The 21,026-nt window shown below is 37.8% G+C and overlaps 2 protein-coding genes across 3 annotated transcripts in view; one reads left to right on the top strand and one right to left on the bottom strand.

Moving 5' to 3' along the window:
- Positions 1–8,199, top strand: part of LOC139943665 (uncharacterized) — a 50,717-nt gene extending 42,518 nt beyond the window's left edge. For both annotated transcript variants that reach the window (XM_071940398.1, XM_071940399.1), the window contains exons 45-49: positions 59–169; positions 796–915; positions 2,492–2,608; positions 3,460–3,573; positions 4,555–8,199. In XM_071940398.1, the coding sequence (XP_071796499.1) occupies positions 59–169; positions 796–915; positions 2,492–2,608; positions 3,460–3,573; positions 4,555–4,706 (614 nt within the window). In that variant the 3' untranslated portion in view covers positions 4,707–8,199. The remainder of the gene's footprint in view (positions 1–58; positions 170–795; positions 916–2,491; positions 2,609–3,459; positions 3,574–4,554) is intronic.
- Positions 8,200–8,542: 343 nt separating this feature from the next.
- Positions 8,543–20,691, bottom strand: LOC139943672 (uncharacterized). Its single transcript, XM_071940410.1, has 16 exons — positions 20,344–20,691; positions 19,695–19,821; positions 18,824–18,913; positions 18,312–18,383; positions 18,010–18,068; positions 17,321–17,373; positions 16,653–16,795; positions 16,237–16,323; positions 15,598–15,669; positions 14,844–14,905; positions 14,138–14,261; positions 13,147–13,229; positions 12,540–12,655; positions 11,440–11,521; positions 10,556–10,681; positions 8,543–10,251 (listed from the first exon to the last, which is right to left on the bottom strand). Exons 1-16 carry the CDS (start codon positions 20,601–20,603, stop codon positions 10,203–10,205), a joined length of 1,605 nt encoding a protein of 534 aa, XP_071796511.1. The 5' UTR covers positions 20,604–20,691; the 3' UTR covers positions 8,543–10,202.
- Positions 20,692–21,026: the final 335 nt, after the last annotated feature.

Below are 21,026 nucleotides of genomic sequence, written 5' to 3'. Positions count from 1 at the left end.
ACGACACAATCTTTGATCCATGTTCTTTCTTTTCAATCCATATTTGTTGTACATGTAGCTGCATGTGATACATCACCTTGCCAGAACGGAGGTATTTGTGAAGAACTGAGTGTTTTCCTCGTTAGTTGTAGCTGCCCAGTTGGATTTGTTGGCCAGTATTGTGAAGTTGGTAAGTTCAGATACACATCTATCAATTTAACCTGCACAATAATTTGCAGTGTCGAAGACTTAAAGATACTGGACACCTTTTTTATCTGAAAACATGTTCCGCTGATATTTGTTGAATTTCTGTGGTTTAAAAAAAAATTATAACATGATTAGTGTAGTTTCTTGCCCGATGTACAAGTTACTCTTTTTGTATAACATGGTGTCATGACACCTTGCACGCACGTCACATGCGGCGACTGTGCCACGCTCACCGCTTTGGTGGTCAATAGGTTTACGTGTAATCGTCGCGTCGCCTAAATGCGCACTTCACTGATTAACACACAGTGACATTAACCACCGAAATGGCGCATCCAAGATTATTTTGATGATGACGTCAGGTGAATTGGGTCAATATGTGATGTCAACTTCACAGCTTAAGCAGTTGTCTATTGAAAACCACAGGATTTCTTGCTCTGTAGAGTCCTCTTGCAGTACCACAAAATACTACTAAATGGCTGGGCCATTCGGTCCCTTCTAATTAGCTTTTTCCTCTTTTGTCTATTGTCATTTTCTGTTAATTTTGTTTAATGTCACAATCAGAACTAGCAATAATTTTCACCTTTTTCTATCATCTGGTTATCTTTTTAGCGACATCCAAGTCATGTGATGCAAGCATGTGTAATAACCATGGTGTTTGCGTCATGACAGAACAGCAAGTCATTCTCTGCAGCTGCAATAAAGGTTACCTCGGCGACTTCTGTGAAAATGGTAAGACACACTGGACTTAATAACAACATAAAGGTCAGCCACTTTGAAAGTGACTTTTTGTCGCTATTGGCTTTCCCTGCCAGGGTTCTTGTCTTTTGTTTCGTCTGTAGTGTTTTGTGTTCCACCCCCACTGGAGGTGTTTCCTACACAATCCTTATATCTGCCCGCGGCCAGGCCAGGTTTCTCAGTAATTTGCTTGTGTTTTTGCATATTTGTTGCTGTTCTCTTTTTATAACCATTGTAATATTGCTTTTTCTTGTAAATCTTTGATGTGCAATTTTTTAATACATGTTTGTGTTTTTTCATGTTTGCTGGCAAATAAAATGAAATGAAAATGAAAATGAAATGAAATGAAACATGTGGGTCATTCCATGTAGAACCCATAGTGTGACATGGTTGTCACAACTTCAAGTTTATTAGTTGAGAGAAAATATGAGGGGCCAATTGGCCCTGGACACTGCTAAGGTTAACTAGCCTCTCTTTTTGTATAAATGTTCATACTAAGTGCCTTGAGTACCTTGTTGGTAGATACATGCGCTATATAAGACTTCAATATCGTTGTTATTATTGTTGTATATTTGGTTTGCGGTAACACCATATGTGTATCTACTTGCCAGGTAGAGTTGTTCTTAGGGAACTGTCTTGCTTTATTCTACTGCCGTGGAGTAGATAATCGGAGGTTCGGGAGACTTCTCAGTTCTGAAAAGAACTGTCCTGCTTTTTAACTATTACCAGGGCGGATGGTATAGAAATTAGACTGGACTACTACTTTAGCTTATAGGATCGTAATTAACTGTACTGCCGAACCTTCGCTTATCTACTCCACGGCAGTAGAATAAAGCAAGACAGTTCCCTAAGAACAACTCTACCTGGCAAGTAGATACACACATGGTGTTATCGCAAACCAAATATACATTGATACCTCACCATGCAATGCCTCAAATCCTATATTATTATTGTTATTATTAACATCTTGCTGTACCTTTTTAATTCAACTCATTTCAATTCAATTCACAAAACTTGATTTATCCTACATAGATAAGGCAATTACAAGAATGGGCAGCTCCACAATAAAATTAAAATAAAACAGTTTTAAAAATACCAACTAGGGCAATACCACAATAACAAAAAGTATACAAAATTGCAATTATATATTTTTACATATAAAACACCATGATCAAAATTATGTGCATGAATGAAAGAATTAAAGTAATAGACGTCTCTTGAAAACTACATGATTTGGTGCTCTGTGCATGAATGAAAGAATTAAAGTAATAGTCTTATCTGTATTATACATGTATTCTTCAACGTTTTTGTTTGTCTTGTTTCTATGTGATGTTTTTCTCTCCATCAAGCCTAGGCTTCTAGTAGATGATGCCTCTATACTTAATTATGTTCTTTGCCTTGTAAAAAGAGCTTTGGTTATTGCTTACTTCGTTAAAAATTATTGTTTTGGGTGTACTGTTGAACTTTACAGTTTTTGTACTGTTTTCATGAAGTATGGAAATAAGTGTGAGTTTGAGTTGCAATATTCACCATTTCCTTTCTGTGAATCTGTCTTGTTGTATCCCTACAGTGATTGATCCTTGTGAAGGAAACCAATGTCAGAATGGAGGGACATGTCAAGAAGACTCATTGATGAGCTATAGCTGTGACTGCCCTGATGGCTACGAAGGCCAGTTCTGCCATTTAGGTAACATCTTATGCTACCCTTGCCTACATCCTTACAGGTTGTGAGGGGGTAAACTCTGTATAGCCCTGGGTCTAGGTTGCAAAGTGCCCCTTGTGGCAGTTGATTTTGGTCGATAGCCAAAATCAGTTTAGTGTCATAGACCTCGCCTTGAAGTGGCCAGACAGCCGTCTGAGTTTGGCAATCCCCACCTAAAAGCAAATAAATAAATAAAAATCTTACAAACTTTAAAACTGAAATGGCTTCTGATATTGACTATATAGGAGGCTGCCAACATATGACTGGATAGCTGCATTGGTAGAGCGCCCGCCACATTAGTCTGATAGGTTGTTGGTTCAAATCCTGCTCTAGTCAATTTGTATTTGTTCAAACCCCTAATCAAATTTTTACAACTGCAAGAATCTCAGATTGTAGGAGACTAAAGGACCATCCTACAGAAAAAAGGGTTTTACTGTTTCAGAAAGTAAGATGTTCCAAAAGGCTCTTACATTTAGGAAGACAATTTCTTTTATAACGGAAGTTTATCCGACAAGAAAAATATGAAAGGCAAGTTCACATGAAAGAAGTATTGCAAGATGGTTTTCCTATGGAACCGAAGCTGTTGTAAGTGGCAACTTATTATTCTCTTTGGGAACATCATTAGGCAGTGTCTAGATTAGTGGATGCCGCTATTGCTAAAGGTGTTGTTAAGGACAGACTTTGCTTCAATATATAATGATATGACAATCCGGCCATAGACAAAGTCACAGACGCCATAACTGAGAAACAAAAAGAGCTCATAAAAAGTGTGTGTCTTCAATTTGTGGATTCACTTTTTTTCTTTTCGTAATTTGTTCTTCTTCTTTTTGGTACAGAAATTGATGAGTGTGCGTCCAATCCCTGCATTAATGGGGGCATATGTAAAGATCTCTTCAACTCAGTCTCCTGTACGTGCCCTGATGGCTACATTGGAGATGTCTGCAATACAAGTAAGTATCATTTAATCCTTTGTTATGACATCCGATCTCAGCATCATCGAGTTTGTGCGTACCTTTATGATTGCAGGTGTAACCAGGAAAAATGGTCCACTTAGAAAACTAATGAATAAACCTAATAAACACACTAACTGTTGGGGTACTTGCTTGAGCAAAATGAGAAAACCAAGATCGAGTAGGGAAAAGTTGCGAGGAAATGAACTACAGGTATCTTTAATATATACAATGAGTTTTCTACCTCTGCCACACAAGTCATAAACTTAATGACTGTATTTTGTAATATCGTTTTACCTTGCATAAAAGAGGCTTTGTGCAGCAATGTTGTATCTCACGCCATTGGGTTTGTGTGGTTGTGTCCTTGAGCAAGACGTCACTGTAATTGCTTCTCTTCTCCAAGGGGTATAAATGGAGCCTATAGAAGTGAATTGCACATATCAAGTTTGGAAACTACGACAGAATGGATTATCTTCTCAGTTACATTTTGTGTTAAATATTTCCTATGATATGAATGTAAAATGTCGTAGAACATGCATTACTAGAAATATGCAAACTAAGTATCATCGAAGAGTGGAATATCACACCAAGAATACGAGTACGAGCTTTGGTAGAAGCGGTAACTTCGGAGTCGCCAATGTTAGTTTGGGGAATAGATACTTTTTAGAGAGTTGTTGCCATGAACCGAGTATCAAAAGTTTATTGGCCCAATGACCAGGGCACTATAAATTAATGTCAAGTGCGTTGATGTGGTTATTGTAAAATGCGCAATATAAGAACTAGTTATTAGTATTATTTGTGAATCCGGAACATTTATTACAAGATGCAATGTTTTTTGACACACACTGCTTCTGACAACACCAGAGCTTGTGTCCGTTGACCTAGACCGCTCCATCACAACACGTCAAATGATGTCCCAATGATAACTTGCTGATTATCGGATTCAACAGACTAAATCTTATTCTCATTGTAATTTTTCAGAGCTGGTATTCCCTGATACTGCACCTCAAATCGGTGTACTTGAAACAGAATGGATTATCATCATAGTCTTACTGGCTGTCTTCACACTCTTACTGCTGGCTCTACTCTTTCTCTGCTGCTGCTGGAAACGGAAAGATGAGTCAAAGGACTAGAAGGAAGTCTAAGCATCTTGGCTCGGTTGAGGTAACGAGTTGAAATTGATCATTTGCACCAACGTCAAACACGGCTACTTTCAGTTTACTGTCTGCCAATTTAGAAATCAACGTCAAACATGGCTACTTTCAGTTGACAGTCTGCCAATCTAGAAATCAACGTCAAACATGGCTACTCTCAGTTGACAGTCTGCCAATTTAGAAATCAACGTCAAACATGGCTACTTTCAGTTGACAGTCTGCCAATCTAGAAATCAACGTCAAACATGGCTACTCTCAGTTGACAGTCTGCCAATTTAGAAATCAACGTCAAACATGGCTACTTTCAGTTGACAGTCTGCCAATCTAGAAATCAACGTCAAACATGGCTACTCTCAGTTGACAGTCTGCCAATCTAGAAATCAACGTCAAACATGGCTACTCTCAGTTGACAGTCTGCCAATTTAGAAATCAACGTCAAACATGGCTACTTTCAGTTGACAGTCTGCCAATCTAGAAATCAACGTCAAACATGGCTACTCTCAGTTGACAGTCTGCCAATTTAGAAATCAACGTCAAACACGGCTACTTTCAGTTTACTGTCTGCCAATTTAGAAATCAACGTCAAACACGGGTACTTTCAGTTTACAGTCTGCCAATCTAGAAATCAACGTCAAACACGGGTACTTTCGGTTTACAGTCTGGCAATTTAGAAGTCAAAGTCAAACACGGGTACTGTCGGTTTACAGTCTGCCAATTTAGAAGTCAAAGTCAAACACGGGTACTTTCGGTTTACAGTCTGCCAATTTAGAAATCAAAGTCAATGTAAAAGTACAATGAGAGTGTTATTGAGTGCACGCTGGATACAAATGTGCAGTACATAGTAGGACACTATGGGAAAGTGACTCCTGAAATGAGGGCATTCAAGATGTTGTGTGGTGATGCAGGCCTGATGCTTCATTATTGAAAAGGGCAATGTAGTGTAAAGGAAACCTCTTTGGAATGTTAAATGGGCACCAAGGCTATGAGCAAGGGGAGGCCTTACTGCTTTTGCCTCCATCAAGCATCAGGCCTGATAATGACTTCATACATATCAGATATGATATTATCTATGCAATTTGTAGAAATATATACTTGTCTAATGTGATCTATATGGGCTTTGGCTATAGGCATTGCAACATAAGGTATTGGGATAGTGTCAGCAGGGGATAGTTAAAACAGTCAGAGATGTGATAGAGAATGTAACATTTTACAGGTTTACAGACTCTATTAAAACACAAATAGAAATCTAGAAGTTTGGTCACCACTATGGAGGTGTTTCTTTTTCTCTTATGATAGCAACTTCATCATCTTCTAAAATAATCTTTAAAGGTGAAGAAAAATAAATGAAAGATCCTCAAGCTGTTAAGCAGAAATTCCTGCTTAGCAAATTTCTTTGCTGAGCAAAAAACGGTTTGGGCGCTAGTTGCAACAATGTAAACTTGATGGAATTCTGGCTCGTAACGGTTTCTGTTAAGCAATATTTTTCTGTACTTTTTTAGCAAGTTTTTATGCATACGGTCTTGATGCAATTCCGCCCTGTGCTCAATTTCATAAAGCCTGTGAGCAAAAAAATGTAATTAGTGCAGAGAAATCTGCCAAAATTCCATAAAGTTACAATGCTGAAACTGGTTTCCACTCAAAGAAATTTGCTAAGCAATATTTTTTCTATGCTAACAGACTTTATGAAATGGGACCTTGATCGTGTGTGGATAGCAGACTTAGCTTAAATTGTCAAAGTGTCACTCAGTCCGAAGCTCTGCAGGAAATTAAGAAACCTTTTTAAATATTTTGTAACAAAACTTTTATAAGTTGTCTGATGTTAGCTATATGAAATAGTTTTTTCTTGATGTAAATAACAGATATATTTTTTATAATCGTTGATCAAATTGTGTACTACAGTAACAGGCTCCAAATAGCATTAGTTTATACTTTTGTTGGGCTGGTGTAAATATTTAGTGTTTTTAAAGTAAGACAATATCTCCATTAGTATAAAGAGCACCCTTTGAAGAATTAAGTAAATTTATAGAAGTATTATTTGTAAATGTCTTTTGTTATATATATCAATAGTTTTATAAAAGTATTTGTTTTTGATACTTTGTTTTAATTATGAAGTTGCATATATTTAATAGAATACTATTTAGTACGGTAGTGATGTGTTTTAAATGTAGCGGTTGCAAACAATAAGGAGAATTAAATGACTCTCAAGTTTTACTCAACTCAAGTTTTACAATCATCCATATCTGAAATTCTTAATAGGTGTTGAAAATAACCTAATTCACGTATGCTGTAAAAACAAACTTCTCTCTAGCTTATAGACCTTAAATGCATTGACGTCATCCAGCGGCCATCTTTTTGGGAAAACGGTGACGAAACAATCGAAACGCACAGATTTGTATGCGCGGCGCACAGGATTGGCCAATGAACGACCTCCTTTTGACCTCTAGGTGAGGGCGCCCTACTGAAATGACGTCATGTGCATAAGGTCCATTGTTTGATGCATTGTTATCAATAGTCTGATAGTTAAAGGGAAGGTGTACATTTGATAATCACTCTGAAATTAATAGCATTTGGTTCGAAGCCTACAGCAGCATTTGATAGGGGACTTATACAGCATTTGAGAAACATTTCACTTCTAAGTACTGTGGTTATGTAAAAAGATAACAGTTCTTATGACCCAAAATCTGAATCTGAGAACGCTTCTTAGGTTGTGTATTCTTATTAAAAATTATCACACAAGCGCGAGTGGAATACGGAAAAATATAGCGCTTCTGCGCCCCATATCCAACGTGGCAGAAGGCTGAGTTGGATATGGGACGCAGACTAGCTATAATTTCCGTATTTCCACGATAACGTGTGATAACGTATTTATCTTCAAGCAAACTTAGTGCGTGACATAGAACACACAATACGCATGGTAGTGATAATAGCCGTGCAATGTAGGTTTTTATCACCACTCCATTCTGCCAATCTGATTGGAGGATTATCGCGTACATGAAGATAAGAGGGAACATTCTTCCTGCGCAGATTTATTTGCTCAAGATTTTTTTGCGATATCTCAAAAGCGCGACCACTTTTTGTTGTGTACATCTTAGTTTATATATTAAAACAATTGACTGGCTCCAAAAACCAATTGTATACTTTGCCTTTAACAAGTACATTTTCATTCCAGAGGGAATTTAAAAGAACGAAATGCATCAGCATCTATTTACCAGAGTAAGTTGCCCCTGCAAGCAGACAAAATCAGTCTCGTTACCTCAAGGAGTAAAGCTTGAAAGTCATTTTTGTCATGTCAGCATGTATATTTGTTGCACATTGGGCCAAACACACTATTCAGATTTCAAATGTATATAACCTAAATAAGACTTAAAATGGGAAAAAACTCAGTGCACAAATAATCGCAAACTTTGAGCAAATAATTTTGTGCCCTAGGCTAGTGTATAAACCCACACCCCAACCCCCTACCCTACCCCACCCTAACCCCATCCCTAAACTTACCCTAACAACCCCAACCCCAACCCCATCAGCACCGTAGCTCCACACCCCAGCCCTATCCTCGGCTCCAAACCTCTTCACTCAACCTCTACCCATACCCAACAAATCGTTCTTTTTCAAGCTGAAACTTTGCAAGAAAGACTTCTTTGAGATTTCCAATACATTTTTAAAATTAAAATAAAAATATTGTGTAAATTTAATTTACTTTAAGGTAATCAGAAATTGAAATTTACGCAGAATAAAACAAACTGATACTCTTAAAACTTGTTTTTCAATAAAGATTGTTTATGTAAAACAATACACTAACAATATGTTTCTGGCGACGTAATATAGAAAATTCTTCTGTTATATTATAGAGAGATATAGAAATATATCTTTAATTTAAAGATATCCTTAAAGGCAGTGGACACTATTGGTAATTACTCAAAATAGTCTTTAGCATACTACATGTATAAAATGTTGTGAGAAACGGCTCCCTCTGAAGTGAAGTAGTTCTCGAGAAAGAATTAATTTGATTTCGATACCTCAGAATTAGATTTTGAGGTCCTGAAATCAAGCATCTGAAAGCACACAACTTGTGCAACAAGGTTTTTTTTTCATAATTATTATCTTGCAACTTCGATGACCGATTGAGCTCAAATTGTTATATATATATTTTTGTATGCATTATGTTGAGATACACCAAGTGAGAAGACTGGTCTTTGACAATAGTGTCCAGTGTCTTTAAGAGTGAAAAAAAACAATCATCCTGTACATTATTAGACAAGAGTTGACAAATCTTTACTTTGGGCTAAGTAACGGTAAAGAATGTGCACATTTATACCTTAAATGCATATGTCATTCACGTACATTTGTAGGCACCCTCATGTAGAGGTCAAAAGATGGTGGTCAAGAGCAGGCCTGGAATTATACCGAGGCCATGGCTGCTATTGCCCCTGGCCCGAGTGCCCCTTCAGAAGTTTGCCATAGACTTTAAGATTTTCCAATTGTGCCCTTGTGCCTATCGTGCTCATTTGCCTTTTGCAAAATCAAAATGGCCTTCCCCTTTCAAAGATGAAATTCCAGACCTGCAAAATTTGGTGTCAGGAAGCCGTCAATGCATACGGTCTATTAGAATATTTTGGAGGAACCGAGGTTCCCATTGACCACGCATTTATGTGTGAAGGAAACAAAATAACGCAAATATTTAGATCACAATTTTCAAATCAGCATGAGATTTACAGTTAGTATTTGTTCTGCACCTTTGAAAGTTTTAGAACAATTCCTGTTTCAGTGTCAAAGTGCCTTATTTAAGTGTGTTACTATTAACAGTATTTACTTGCAACCATTGTATGTCACCCAATTCAAAACATTTCCATGCTTATCAAGTAGATAAAACTGCTTTCAAATAACATATTGTAGACATAAAAGGTAAGTATTTCTCAACCATGTGTTGTCGTATAAAGCCCAGTTTATACTTCCTGCGATTGTGAAGCGAATTTTGTTGCAAAATATCTGTTTGATCAGCAAATGTTTCGCAGGCCTTGAACACAGTTCAATTGTTGCTAATTTTTCATTGCAAATTTGAGACGTCAAAATTCATATGAAGTAAGAATGCTTAAGACATCAGTCTTGTATCATGCCTGTTGTTTCAACTGTGTTCACTGTCATGTCATTTCAGTATTTCTGAGAATTCCTCATTTTGCTGTGAAGTGCATCATGTCAACTGTTTTTTTAGAATTTGCGGCACGGCCAACCAAACAGATGCAGGGGATCCTCAATGCACCAATCAAGTTTATCCTTGCATGGACGCACCCGAGTTAAGTGAAGCGTTCTCGGTGGGGTCAACCAGCGGCGGCAGCATGCTGGTCGAGGGATAATCACTGCAGCTCCACCCACGGACAACAAGAAGAAGATCATCTTGTACACTTCAAGCTGGTGGGGGTCCACCATGATGCATCAATCCTCACTCGACAGAGCTAATCCAAGGTAATATTCCTCCAATCAAAAGTTCTTAAATGCAAAGGCTTGGGCCTCGGCTATCCGACTCCGACTGCAATGAAAACACATAGATTGAATAGTTATGTTTTGTTTCAGTGTCGGGGGCCGAGCGATCTAATGCTCTGGTGTTGTTGATGCGCATCTTATCAATTGAACTATTATTCTATTCATTTTTCAGCCAATGTTTTGCTGAAACAGTTAAAACTATTCAAAGATGTTTTGAATTAGAAATGTATGAACACTTATATAAACATGAAATGCAATTACACTGGTAGGTCATGGCCATACCAAATCGAAGATAATGGCATTAATACAGGACACTCGTCTTTTAGAAGAAGAAAACCCCTTGTTCTTACCTGTTACATCTACTAGCAGGTCTGGATCCATCTGAAGTAGAGACACTGCGTATACTGAGTGCAGTGCTTGATCTTGGGGGCGCTTCTAGTGGTAGAGTCTCCATGGTTGAACGCATGCTCTCAAATCTGTCAAACAAACAATGATGTTGACAATAACAACAAGAAGTTTTGTGTTCTGACAAATACAAAAGGTGGAGATGTGACGGAAAGTATTGTCCATTGTAGACAAAAATTTAAAATATGAGAAAGCTTAAGAGGCAAAATAAGCAATGTGTCTCTACAACATCTTAAGATCTATCTGATATTCAACAAAATAATGTGCAGTTCTTATTTAGGGCTTACAACTAAAGCACACACATCAGTTTCCAAAGTACTCTGTATTTATTAAGACAGGTCTGCAGAGGTACTTGTATATGTGCAGTTTTGAAAGTTTAGATCCATTAATTCGGCACCTTGTGTTTACATGTTGCGCAATCTGCAGCCATCAATGCCAGCCAGAAACAGCGGGGCAAACCCCTTCTTTTTACAATAAGTGTACTAGGATCTTTTTAAGGAATTACAAGACACGCTGAACAATCTGCTTTACGTCCCTCTCGAAGGATGAAGCGATTGTGGTAAAGGGTCTTGTTCAAGGATAGAAATACCATAATAAAACCAGGGCTTGAGTTTGGTGCATAAACCTCCTTGGCCCTGCTTTAAGGTATAAACCTGTACCATGATGCAGCCATCTTGATTTTCCCGCATTCAAATCAATGTAACCAAACCGAGGCTGCAAGGAGAAATAGTCTGGTTCTTCTTTGTGCACTGAACATTAGCATCCTTCACTGTTTACTGGATAAAGGAAACATGACCGAGATTGTGGCAGCATGACTAAAGGCCCTTACCTTGCCTGAAGACTTGACTCAAATGATAACAAATCTTGCTCCACACTCTTCAGCTGATTCTCAACTTGTCTTGCACTTACAGCTAATACCAAAAGAAAAAATCCATTAATTAAAAACATTCATCCAGTTTGAAAAACTACATTTCTAAGAGGCTAAGCTGTAGGTCCTGTGTACTTCTAGAAATGGTGGTACATATATAAAAGTTTTCTTCACTTTTAATGCCAAGCTTTTTCTGAAGTAGTGTGGGGCGTTACAAATTGAAAATTAGCTTGTTGCAAACATGGAAAAGATTTAGATTTAGCATGCCATTGTGAACTGTGTCGTCATGATCAAATGAGCAAAGAAGGCCTGTGGCTGTACATGGAATTATGACATCTTGGGTCGATTTCACAAAGAGTTAGAACTAGTCCTAACTTAGGACTAGTCCTAGGAGATATACAAATTGCACGGATAGTCCTAAGTTAGGACGAGTAACTGGTCCTAACTCGAGATAAGACTAGTCCTAACTCTTTGTGAAATCCACCCCTGACCTATAAACTGCACCATTGCGCATTCTCCATAGATATGATACAGAGGGAATGGGCGCATGTCAAGTAATTGTTTGAGAGTTCATAATTCCATGAACAGCCCCAAGCTTTCTTTGATCAAGACACAATCCCTTTAATTTTGAAACAGTTTGATTGTTTCAATCTTATATAAATGTAGTTGTATAATTAAAGTTAACCTGTGAAAATTTCATTTCAAAAGGTGGTTGCATTTTTGAAATATTGCCGAAAATCCTAAGCGAATGTGTGTATGCAGAAAAAATAATCCCCAAAAAGGAATACACAAGCTGACAAACATTATCACAGTAATCTTCTCAGATTGAAATTTTGGGGCATAAAAACTTTATACTATCGAAAGCTGCTGCGTTTTGGCGACCCTAATCAGAAACATTGGTCATCGGTTGAGCGTTTTTCGCTTGTTTGGTTAGGCGCGGTGACGATGCTGTTCAGACCAACCAGTAATCGACTTGTCGAGTTGGTTGGGGTGGCCAAAACGCATTAATTTTAGGAGTGACATTATTCAACGTCAACGTATACCTTCCCTTTAAAACTAACCTGAAGCAGCGGACATTGGTCTCATAATAGGAACTGTCTTGGATGATGTTTTCTTGACGTGAGCTCCATCAAGAATGTCGAGATGAGGAATATGTTCCTGTAAGTCATGATGATAACTGCAGCCAAGCCAACCATAAAAGGAAACCAAAATAACTTTGAATTATAGTCTTGGATTTGTGGAACAAAAACCAAGACTGATAAAAACTGACCAGCAGGGGATTCACTGCATGTAGTAAACGCCGTACCTAAAGTTTCTATAAATAAGATTTTGAAAAGAGATTGGCTTAGACTTTGGTTTGACTCTTACACCATTGTGTGACACTCGTGCTATTTGGACCCTTCAGGAAAATATATTCCTCAAGGATATGTAGGTGGGATTCAAACCCACACCCCTACATTCTGAAGCACTAGACCACCGAGTGTGTCGGTGACAAGAGGCCAGTTTGAATCCTGTAAGTAGAAGTGGGTACTGAAAAGAATTCTATAGATGTAATACTTGCATTGGGATACAATTCTTACATAAAAACTGCACTTTGAAGTAAATAACAAACTAAATTGAAAAGAACATTCATATTGAATCCACAATGATAAAATATCATCATGTTACCTTGGTTTTTCTCCATCCTCCATGCAGAATGGATTCCCAGATATATACAACTCTGATAGACTGGTGCACTTTGCTAATGAAAGCTGATGGATTGAAACACACAGAGAGAAAATGGTTACTTATCTATGCTTGTCAAAAACTTTGAGCGCTTGTATGGTGCTTGAAGGATGCTTTGCTACAAGTGTGCAAAAATGCAGGTATTTTGACGTGAATCATGTTTTTACACAATTATCCTAAACTGCATATAGTTCGAAAAATCACAAGATCAAAGAAGAATAAGAGGGGACCAGGGGTCGATTTCACATAGAGTTAGGACTCGTCCTAAATTAGGACTATGAGATGTTAAAAACACATGGCTGATCCTAAAGTTAGGACCAGTATTTCGTCCACCTCAGTTCGTCTATGACTTGAAACCTCTTTTGAAGGTTACCATACTAATGCGGGTGCGTAGAGTGGATAGGCCACAAGGCTTATTAAAATGTGTAGGAGGCTGTCACACTTTAACCAATTCCAGGGGTTATGAGCGAGCAAGGCATGCTTTGGAAAAGTGTAGCGGCGAAATCGATCATCCCTGGGATCAAGGTGGGAATACAACTCAATAATTTCATTCAATACAATTATTTTATTGGATAAATGTGCAGTGGTGTAAACTTTCCATATCTGTGTTTTGATTGGTCCGAGGTGATGTTTGGCAGCTGCACTTTTCTGCATGTAATGTTGTTTATTTGCATACATGTACATAGGATTTGACAGCGAATCTCCATGTAAAATGAATGCAAGGTCAAACATGCATTTAGAAGGAGATTGACCTAAGCTCAAGGCAGGTTTTCAGGCATTATTCATGAACCTTAAGTTGAAGTGAGACGTCGGATATTCAAGTGTATTTTCGTATTTTAAAAATTGTTATATCAGTCTGCAAACACGAGGTAATGATCTTCATGCTGGCAGGACAAATACAGAATTAAATTGAATTGAACTGAATTGAACTTACCACTGATGACCATCTGTGTATTCTATTCTCACTAGCATTGAGAACCTCTAAAGCTGGAAATAACTCTGGTATCACGTTGACTTCAATCAGCTGATTAGAAGAGATGTCAAGATTCTGTAACGATCTGAAAGAGTAAAGACATTGATGATTAAAGTGAACTTGAAGAGACAAAATCTGTACCTAACTAGGCAGTCAGGTTGGCTAAGTGGTTTCTGTCCCTGCCTTTCACATCTGTGGACCCCGGTTCGATACCCAGACTGGAGCCTTGTATGTGGATTGAGTTTCTTAGTCTCTGCTTGACTGCATGGGTTTTCCTTATAGGAGTTTTCCTCCCACGTCTAAAACTAAAATTTCTTCATTGCCGTCTTAACAAAAAGTTGGTGTGATGTTTCCAATAGGATGCGTTGCCGAGTATAACTCAGATTTGGTTCCGAACCCTAACATTGGGAACTCGGGTTGGCTTCGTCATTTCTTCCCTGCCTTTCTCCTCTGTGGACCCTGGTTTGTATCTTGGACCAAAGCCTTGCATGCGGATTGGTTTCTTTTCAGTCCCTACCTGACTGCATTGGTTTTTATTTGACGTTTTCCTACCATTGACATTTCCACCTCATCTTCTCTACACAGGTTTCTTCAAGTCTACTGGTCCCAGTACCAGAGAGATATAATAACAAACAGTACAACCCTGTTACCTCCCGCCCCGACGTACCTTAATCTTCCAAGTGCCTTCAGACAATTAGTCGTCAGTACATTATGGGACAAGTGAAGAATCTAAAGTGGAAAAACAGTACAAAATGTAAGTGTCAATCAAGAAAGGCAATGGACATAGAATTACTCAAAATAATTATTAGCATAAAACCTTACTTGGTAAAGAGTAACAGAGAGCTGTTGATAGTATAAAACATTGTGAGAAACAGCTCCCTCTGAAGTAACATAGCTGCAAGAAGAAGTAATTGTTCAACAAATTTGATTTTGAGACCTCAGAATTAGATTTTGAGGTCTCGAAATCAACCATCTAAAAGCACACAACTTTGTGTGACAAGGGTGTTTTTTTCATTATTATCTTGAAGCTTTGACGACCAATGGAGCTCAAATTTTCACAGGTTTGTTATTTTATGCATATGTTGAGATCCACCAAGCGAGAAGACTGGTCTTTGACAATTACCAATAGTGTCCAGTGTCTTTAAACATGTTAAGATACACACCATTATTTATGTCATGTTCATTGTATTCAACAACAGTAAGCAATGGTTATCCATTATACAAAGAGAGAGTCAGACTATCCTGCTCTTTAAACTTTGATTCATGTACATACTAATTCGTTCAAACTTATTTGTATTTTTCAAGGAGCTTCACCCACAAAATCGTTCAGTATAATTTGAACAGTAATTTAAATCATAACAAGTACTTTTAAAAGAAACTAAAATATTAAGTTCGTCTGCAAAGAGCAAGCACATATTTACCGTGATATGAGGGAGACCTTTTAAACCTGTGACATCAGACAGTCTGTTGTAGGAGAAGTTGACCTCATTAAGCTGTGAATTTAAAAATGCAAGAAGGAAAGTTAGAAATGCATCAAAGATAGATTGTCATCATCTATTGCCGTAGCTAACAGACGCCTTCCACATCACAGGTCCCAATTTTATGAAGCTGTTAAGCAGAATATGCTGCTTAACAAATTTATTTGCTATTGGTAAAACTGAGTGGGAAACCAGATGCAACAATGTAAACTTTATGGAATTTTGGCTGGTAACCAGTTTCTGCTAAGCAAGATTTTTCTGTGCTTATCACATTTTTGTGCTTTACAAGCTTTATGAAATTAAGCCCAGGGCCTAATTTCATAGAGTTGCTTGAGCAGAATAAATTGTACATGTGACATAGCAGTTTGGCTGGAAATCTTATTCTGGTAAGCATAATTTTGGTGTACTTATCTACTTTTTGTGCTTAAGCAGCTCTATGAATGCTCACTCAAAGGTGTCATCCTTTGACACCAGTGAGGGCAACAACATATGCAAGAAAACTGCTATTATTTGGACAAGAGATTATACATGTATAACAGTATATTTATTGGGGTTCATTTTTGCTTTTTATACTATACCAACCTTTTTACATCTGCTAAGGTCACCTACAGATTTCAGATCATTATGCGTTGCGTGTAACTCCTCCAATGTTGATAAACAGTTTAAGCCCTTGAAACCAGAGATGGAACAAAATTAATTGGGTTAATGTAGCCACAATATTATTCTGGTGAAACTGTTGTAGATACATATGTATTTGTAAAAGCTGAAATCGTGCAACGTGATCCATCATTGTGACTAGGTCACAGCAACAGCAACAGCAAGAGCAGCAACATAATCAGCAGCAAAATAAGCAGCAACAGCAGTGACAATAGCAACAGTGACAATAGCAACCTAAACAGCAACATAAGCAGTTGCAGCAACGATAGTGACAACAGCAGCAGCAGCAGCAACAGCAGCAACATAGGCAGCAGCATTAACATCAATATAGTCCAACTTACAGTGAGGTTATCAATCCTATTGCTACTGATATCCAGAAACGTAAGCTGAGAGCAATATGCGATTTCTCTTGATTCCAACTTCCTCAGATGATTACTGTCCAATCTTAATACCTTCAACTTCTTCAGACAGGATAAACATCGTCCTATATCGGAACAATATATCAAAACAGTCACACAGTTGCAGGCAAAAACGTCACTGACATGATTTTTATCTTAAAAGGTTTGCTGTAAGTCTTCTGTAGTTTAAACAGGTCAGTTTTTTTCACCTCACAGGTACCAAAGCCATAAATTTTAAGCCCAAGTTTCCCACCAAATACTGCTTGACAAATTTTTGTGCTCAGCAAAAACTTTGAGGGGCACCAGTCACAACAATGTAATCTTAATGTGATTTTGGCTTGTAATCTGTTTTAGTAAAGCAATGTGTTTGTGCTTAAAAGGCTTTCAGTGCAGGCTTGATGATTGTATAACAGAAGTGCCCTTTGAACGTTGTAAATGACCTTATATTGCCTCTTAAAGATGAAACTCAGACCTCCATTTTTTAGAAATATTTACCTATTTTGCATCCTCTGTTTTGAAGGGATGGTTTGTGAGATAATGATCATGTGCATCTAATAGAAAATACAGAAACTAGTGATGTTTTGAGAGCTTTTTCTATTTTGATCACTTACCTAAGTTGTTTATTCTGTTGTGTTGAAGTTGCAGTGTGTGCAGTTCAACTAAGCTGTAATAATAAATAATAACAGTATTTATTTAGCGCCAAATTACTAAGCAACACAAGGCACTTCGAGAAAGAAAGACAAAAGTAATGGGGACAACCAACTACAAGTTTGTTTGTTGAGATGGTCTTCCCATTAAGGAAATCAATAAGAAAACTCCCACAAGGGGATATAAACACTGAGCTGGCAACAGCTTATCTCTCTCATACAAACAATGGTTTAATATCTCTGATTATGAATGGCACCAATCAAGAAATTGTGATTCATTAACTAGACGACAATACTTTTATTCCAGTCATTGTGAAACTGGCAGTTAGCTAGGGGATTCGAACCCACAACCTTAAATTGCAAGTCCTGCCATCTAACCACAAGACCAAGGTGACCATGATTGGTGTTCAGGTGAGTCTTTAAACCTTTTTGGGATGTAACAGTAAAAAAAAGATAAATTTTAAAATATAAATCAGTTTCAGGATTGTTAGTTCTATAAGGAATTTTGTTCATTTAAAACGTGTGCCGTGCAAAAGCATTATATCTCGGTGCGTCGTTGTTTTGTGTACACCTGGGGATACTTTAAGCGAGATACAATTTGACAATTTTAAATTGAGTGATATTTCAGGAGGTATAATGTCTTAAAGACTTACTTCTCTAAGTTAATGACTTCTGTTAATTGGTTTCCATACAGTTTCAACTCCCGTAAACCCTGTAGGAAGAAGAAAACAAAACACAAATATAAATTCTTTATTCTACTTCCAATAGTGGGCAATACAAGAAAAGAAACACAAACTTCCAGGTACATGACAGGCGTATGAAACTGCTGTACACAAATCATGGTTTGTGATAATTTACGTCACCAAAATAATGTAAAGCAAAGCTTGATTATAAAAAACCTACAAGTCTTTAGATTGTCTGTCCACAGTACAGTCTTAGTTCTAGTTCATCTTACCTTATTTTGATGGAGATTCTTAACTTGTTTGATGCTATTACACGACAAATCCAGCAAACGAAGGTTGGTAAACTGCAGTACAAAACAAATTCAGTACCTTTACAAAGTGTAGATTTAATTCAATGAGTGACCATGACATCACTTCCCACCATGAATGTGATACTTTTAGGGTGCTAGGGGCCAGCACATTTACCATTATTTTTTTAAAATGTGCACATTGTCAAAATTGAATTAATAATGGATTACCTGGCATGTCTGCTACGACCTATCAACTCAAAGTTGACAATTCATAATTTTGTTTTTAAAGGAAATAAATACTTAAGATTATTTTCCGAGTGGAAAATCTTTGATATTTGCATACAGGCCATGCCCTCTGTTACCCTGCGCCCAATTTCATGAAGCTGTTTAGCGGAAAATTCGGCTTGATAAATGTATTCGCTAAGCAAAATAAATGAGTCACAACAATGTAAGCTTAATGTAATTTTTCCTAGCAACACTTTGTATGAGTTTACCTTTTCTAAATTTGGTACTGTGCCGACATTTGATGCGTGTAAATTCACTTCATAGACATCCTCAAAACTGCCCTCTTGACTCAATTTTAGCTGCCAAAATAAAACATTGAATAAGAATTTGAGTCCAAAGTTAAATTTGTACGTAGTAACAACATCTTTGTTGAGCCACAATCTAAAGCAATACTCCATTAAAACCAACTCTGCCATGCCACAACTGCATTACACACAGGGGTGAGAGTCACTGCTGACTAATAATAGTCCAAAACTAAACTAGTATCAAATTTTTCAGAAGAATGTTGAAATTACGACGTTTCATACTTTTGTTAACCCCTGGTCTGGAGTTATAAATTCTAAGGAGTTTCTGGGAAAAGAAGAGTTCTTGGAAGAGAAATCGATAAGAAGAGTATGGCCTCTTTGTATCGTAACATCTTAACATCTTAACATCTTTACACCAGGCAGATTACAATAGGGTCTAACAGGCCAGCAGTCGATTTCACAAAACGCTGGGATTAATTCTATCTCGAGTTAGGACAAGTAACCCGTCCCAACTTAGGATGGGTTCATTGCGTCCTACGCCTTTGGATACGGAACTGAACTCGTCCCAAGTCCTAAGATTAATCTTAAGTTAGGAAGAGTTTGGTGAAATCAACGATGGCCACAGAGGTAATGGCCTCCATTGCCCTGATCTTGGCCTTGGTGCCCCTTCAAAAACTTTCCATAGAATTTAAGAAATTGTTATGAAAGTATCTTTTGCAAAATAAGAAAGGCCTTGCCTTCTCCAAAATTAAATTCCACGTATGGTCTGAAAGCAGACAGAAGTCTAAAATTTCTCAAATACAGTAAATTAACTGAAAGTCTGAGTTGTGCGTACAATATCTTGTGGCGACAGTTGAGAATTTGAGCTTGGCCTTGCAGATGAATCTTCTTGTGAAGGGACGTCGGTAAATCTCACATCTTGACCACTGTCTTCAAGCTCCTTATCCTCTCCATTTAACCTCCTGCCATTAAAATGAAGAAGAAACATGGCCACTATTATTAAATCATTTTGTCGTAACAGTAAACTACGTAGTTTCAAACATGAGAGTGTTGTATCAATGAAGTAGATTAATCTGCAAGTGTCTTTTCATCCAACTATAAAGTGATGTGATTTGTATACTATTTTAACCAACTTTTGTTATCAAAACAGCTGAAGTGGACTTCACATCTGATGATCCGTCAGTGACTGTAGTGTCACCCATTTTTTTTAAATTTGTGTCATATCCTTAAAAACAAATGTTGAAATGGTTTAAATTTTAGGTTGACATCCCCTGCCTGACACTTGTCCTCTAAAACTAAAGTCCAGGTCTATAAAGTAAGGCGGTACTGTGTAACCTTCGAATTTATTATTAGTATTTTTACTAATTTTAGGCTAAATTAAACTATCTACATGATCTATGTCATGACTGCATGATATTGATAACGATATTGATCAATATTTTAATCAATATGGTATCAATTATGATTACACGGCAAGTCAGTACCTTCGATGATTCACCACATTGCTGCCGCTACTCCCAACACGACGTCCGGCCACCTTGGTCAGCGATGGGGAGTTGGTGATCTGTTGCCGCCGTGACGGAGCACTGTTTCTCGGCCGGCCTTCACCCGACGCGGAGCCTGAACTCGGGCTCGCGGCCGGTGACAATTTACCATGTCGAGATCTAGAGGCTTGGTGTGTCTTAGAAGAAGTAGACTTCACTCTACTGTTTGTTGATAGTTTCTCAGCTTGCACAGTCGTCATTCTAAAATATAACGCGGTTGAAAATCTACAAAATTACCATTCAATTCATTGACAATTTGCCGTTGTTAACAAACAATCGTGGATGCTGCCATCTTTTTTTTAACCATTCGCTTGAGGGCGCTAAATTAAAGATAACAACACAGGCCGGCCTTTTCGAAACCATGGCTCCCCCTGAGGCTCCGCTCTCTCGTCTGAAGCCCCCGCGGGAGCGTTTACGCAAAGCATGCGCAACTGTCAAATCAACACTTGGTATTTTATTGAATATTCAGAATAGAGCTAATATGGCGTGCAAAATAAAATAATAATATCATTAAATTATTAGAATTTGTATTACATTTTGGTCCTAAGTCCGGGGGGGGGGGGGGGGGGGGGGACTGACATCAAATGGGTGGGGGCGTCCCCCCCCCCCTAGTTACGCCACTG

The sequence above is a fragment of the Asterias amurensis genome, chromosome 11 (assembly GCF_032118995.1).
Source record: "Asterias amurensis chromosome 11, ASM3211899v1".
NCBI classification, from domain to species: Eukaryota; Metazoa; Echinodermata; class Asteroidea; order Forcipulatida; family Asteriidae; genus Asterias; species Asterias amurensis.
This window is presented reverse-complemented; position numbering and strand designations above follow the sequence as displayed.

What these genes read in the sequence shown, in the direction of transcription:
- LOC139943672 (XM_071940410.1), bottom strand. Translation starts at nt 20,603, where the DNA reads ATGACGACTGTGCAAGCTGAGAAACTATCAACAAACAGTAGAGTGAAG. An exon ending in AACTGTCGCCACAAGATATT is followed by an intron (nt 18,914 to 19,694) that starts GTACGCACAACT and finishes TTATTTTGGCAG; the next exon opens with CTAAAATTGAGTCAAGAGGG. An exon ending in ACCAATGTCCGCTGCTTCAG is followed by an intron (nt 11,522 to 12,539) that starts GTTAGTTTTAAA and finishes TTTTGGTATTAG; the next exon opens with CTGTAAGTGCAAGACAAGTT.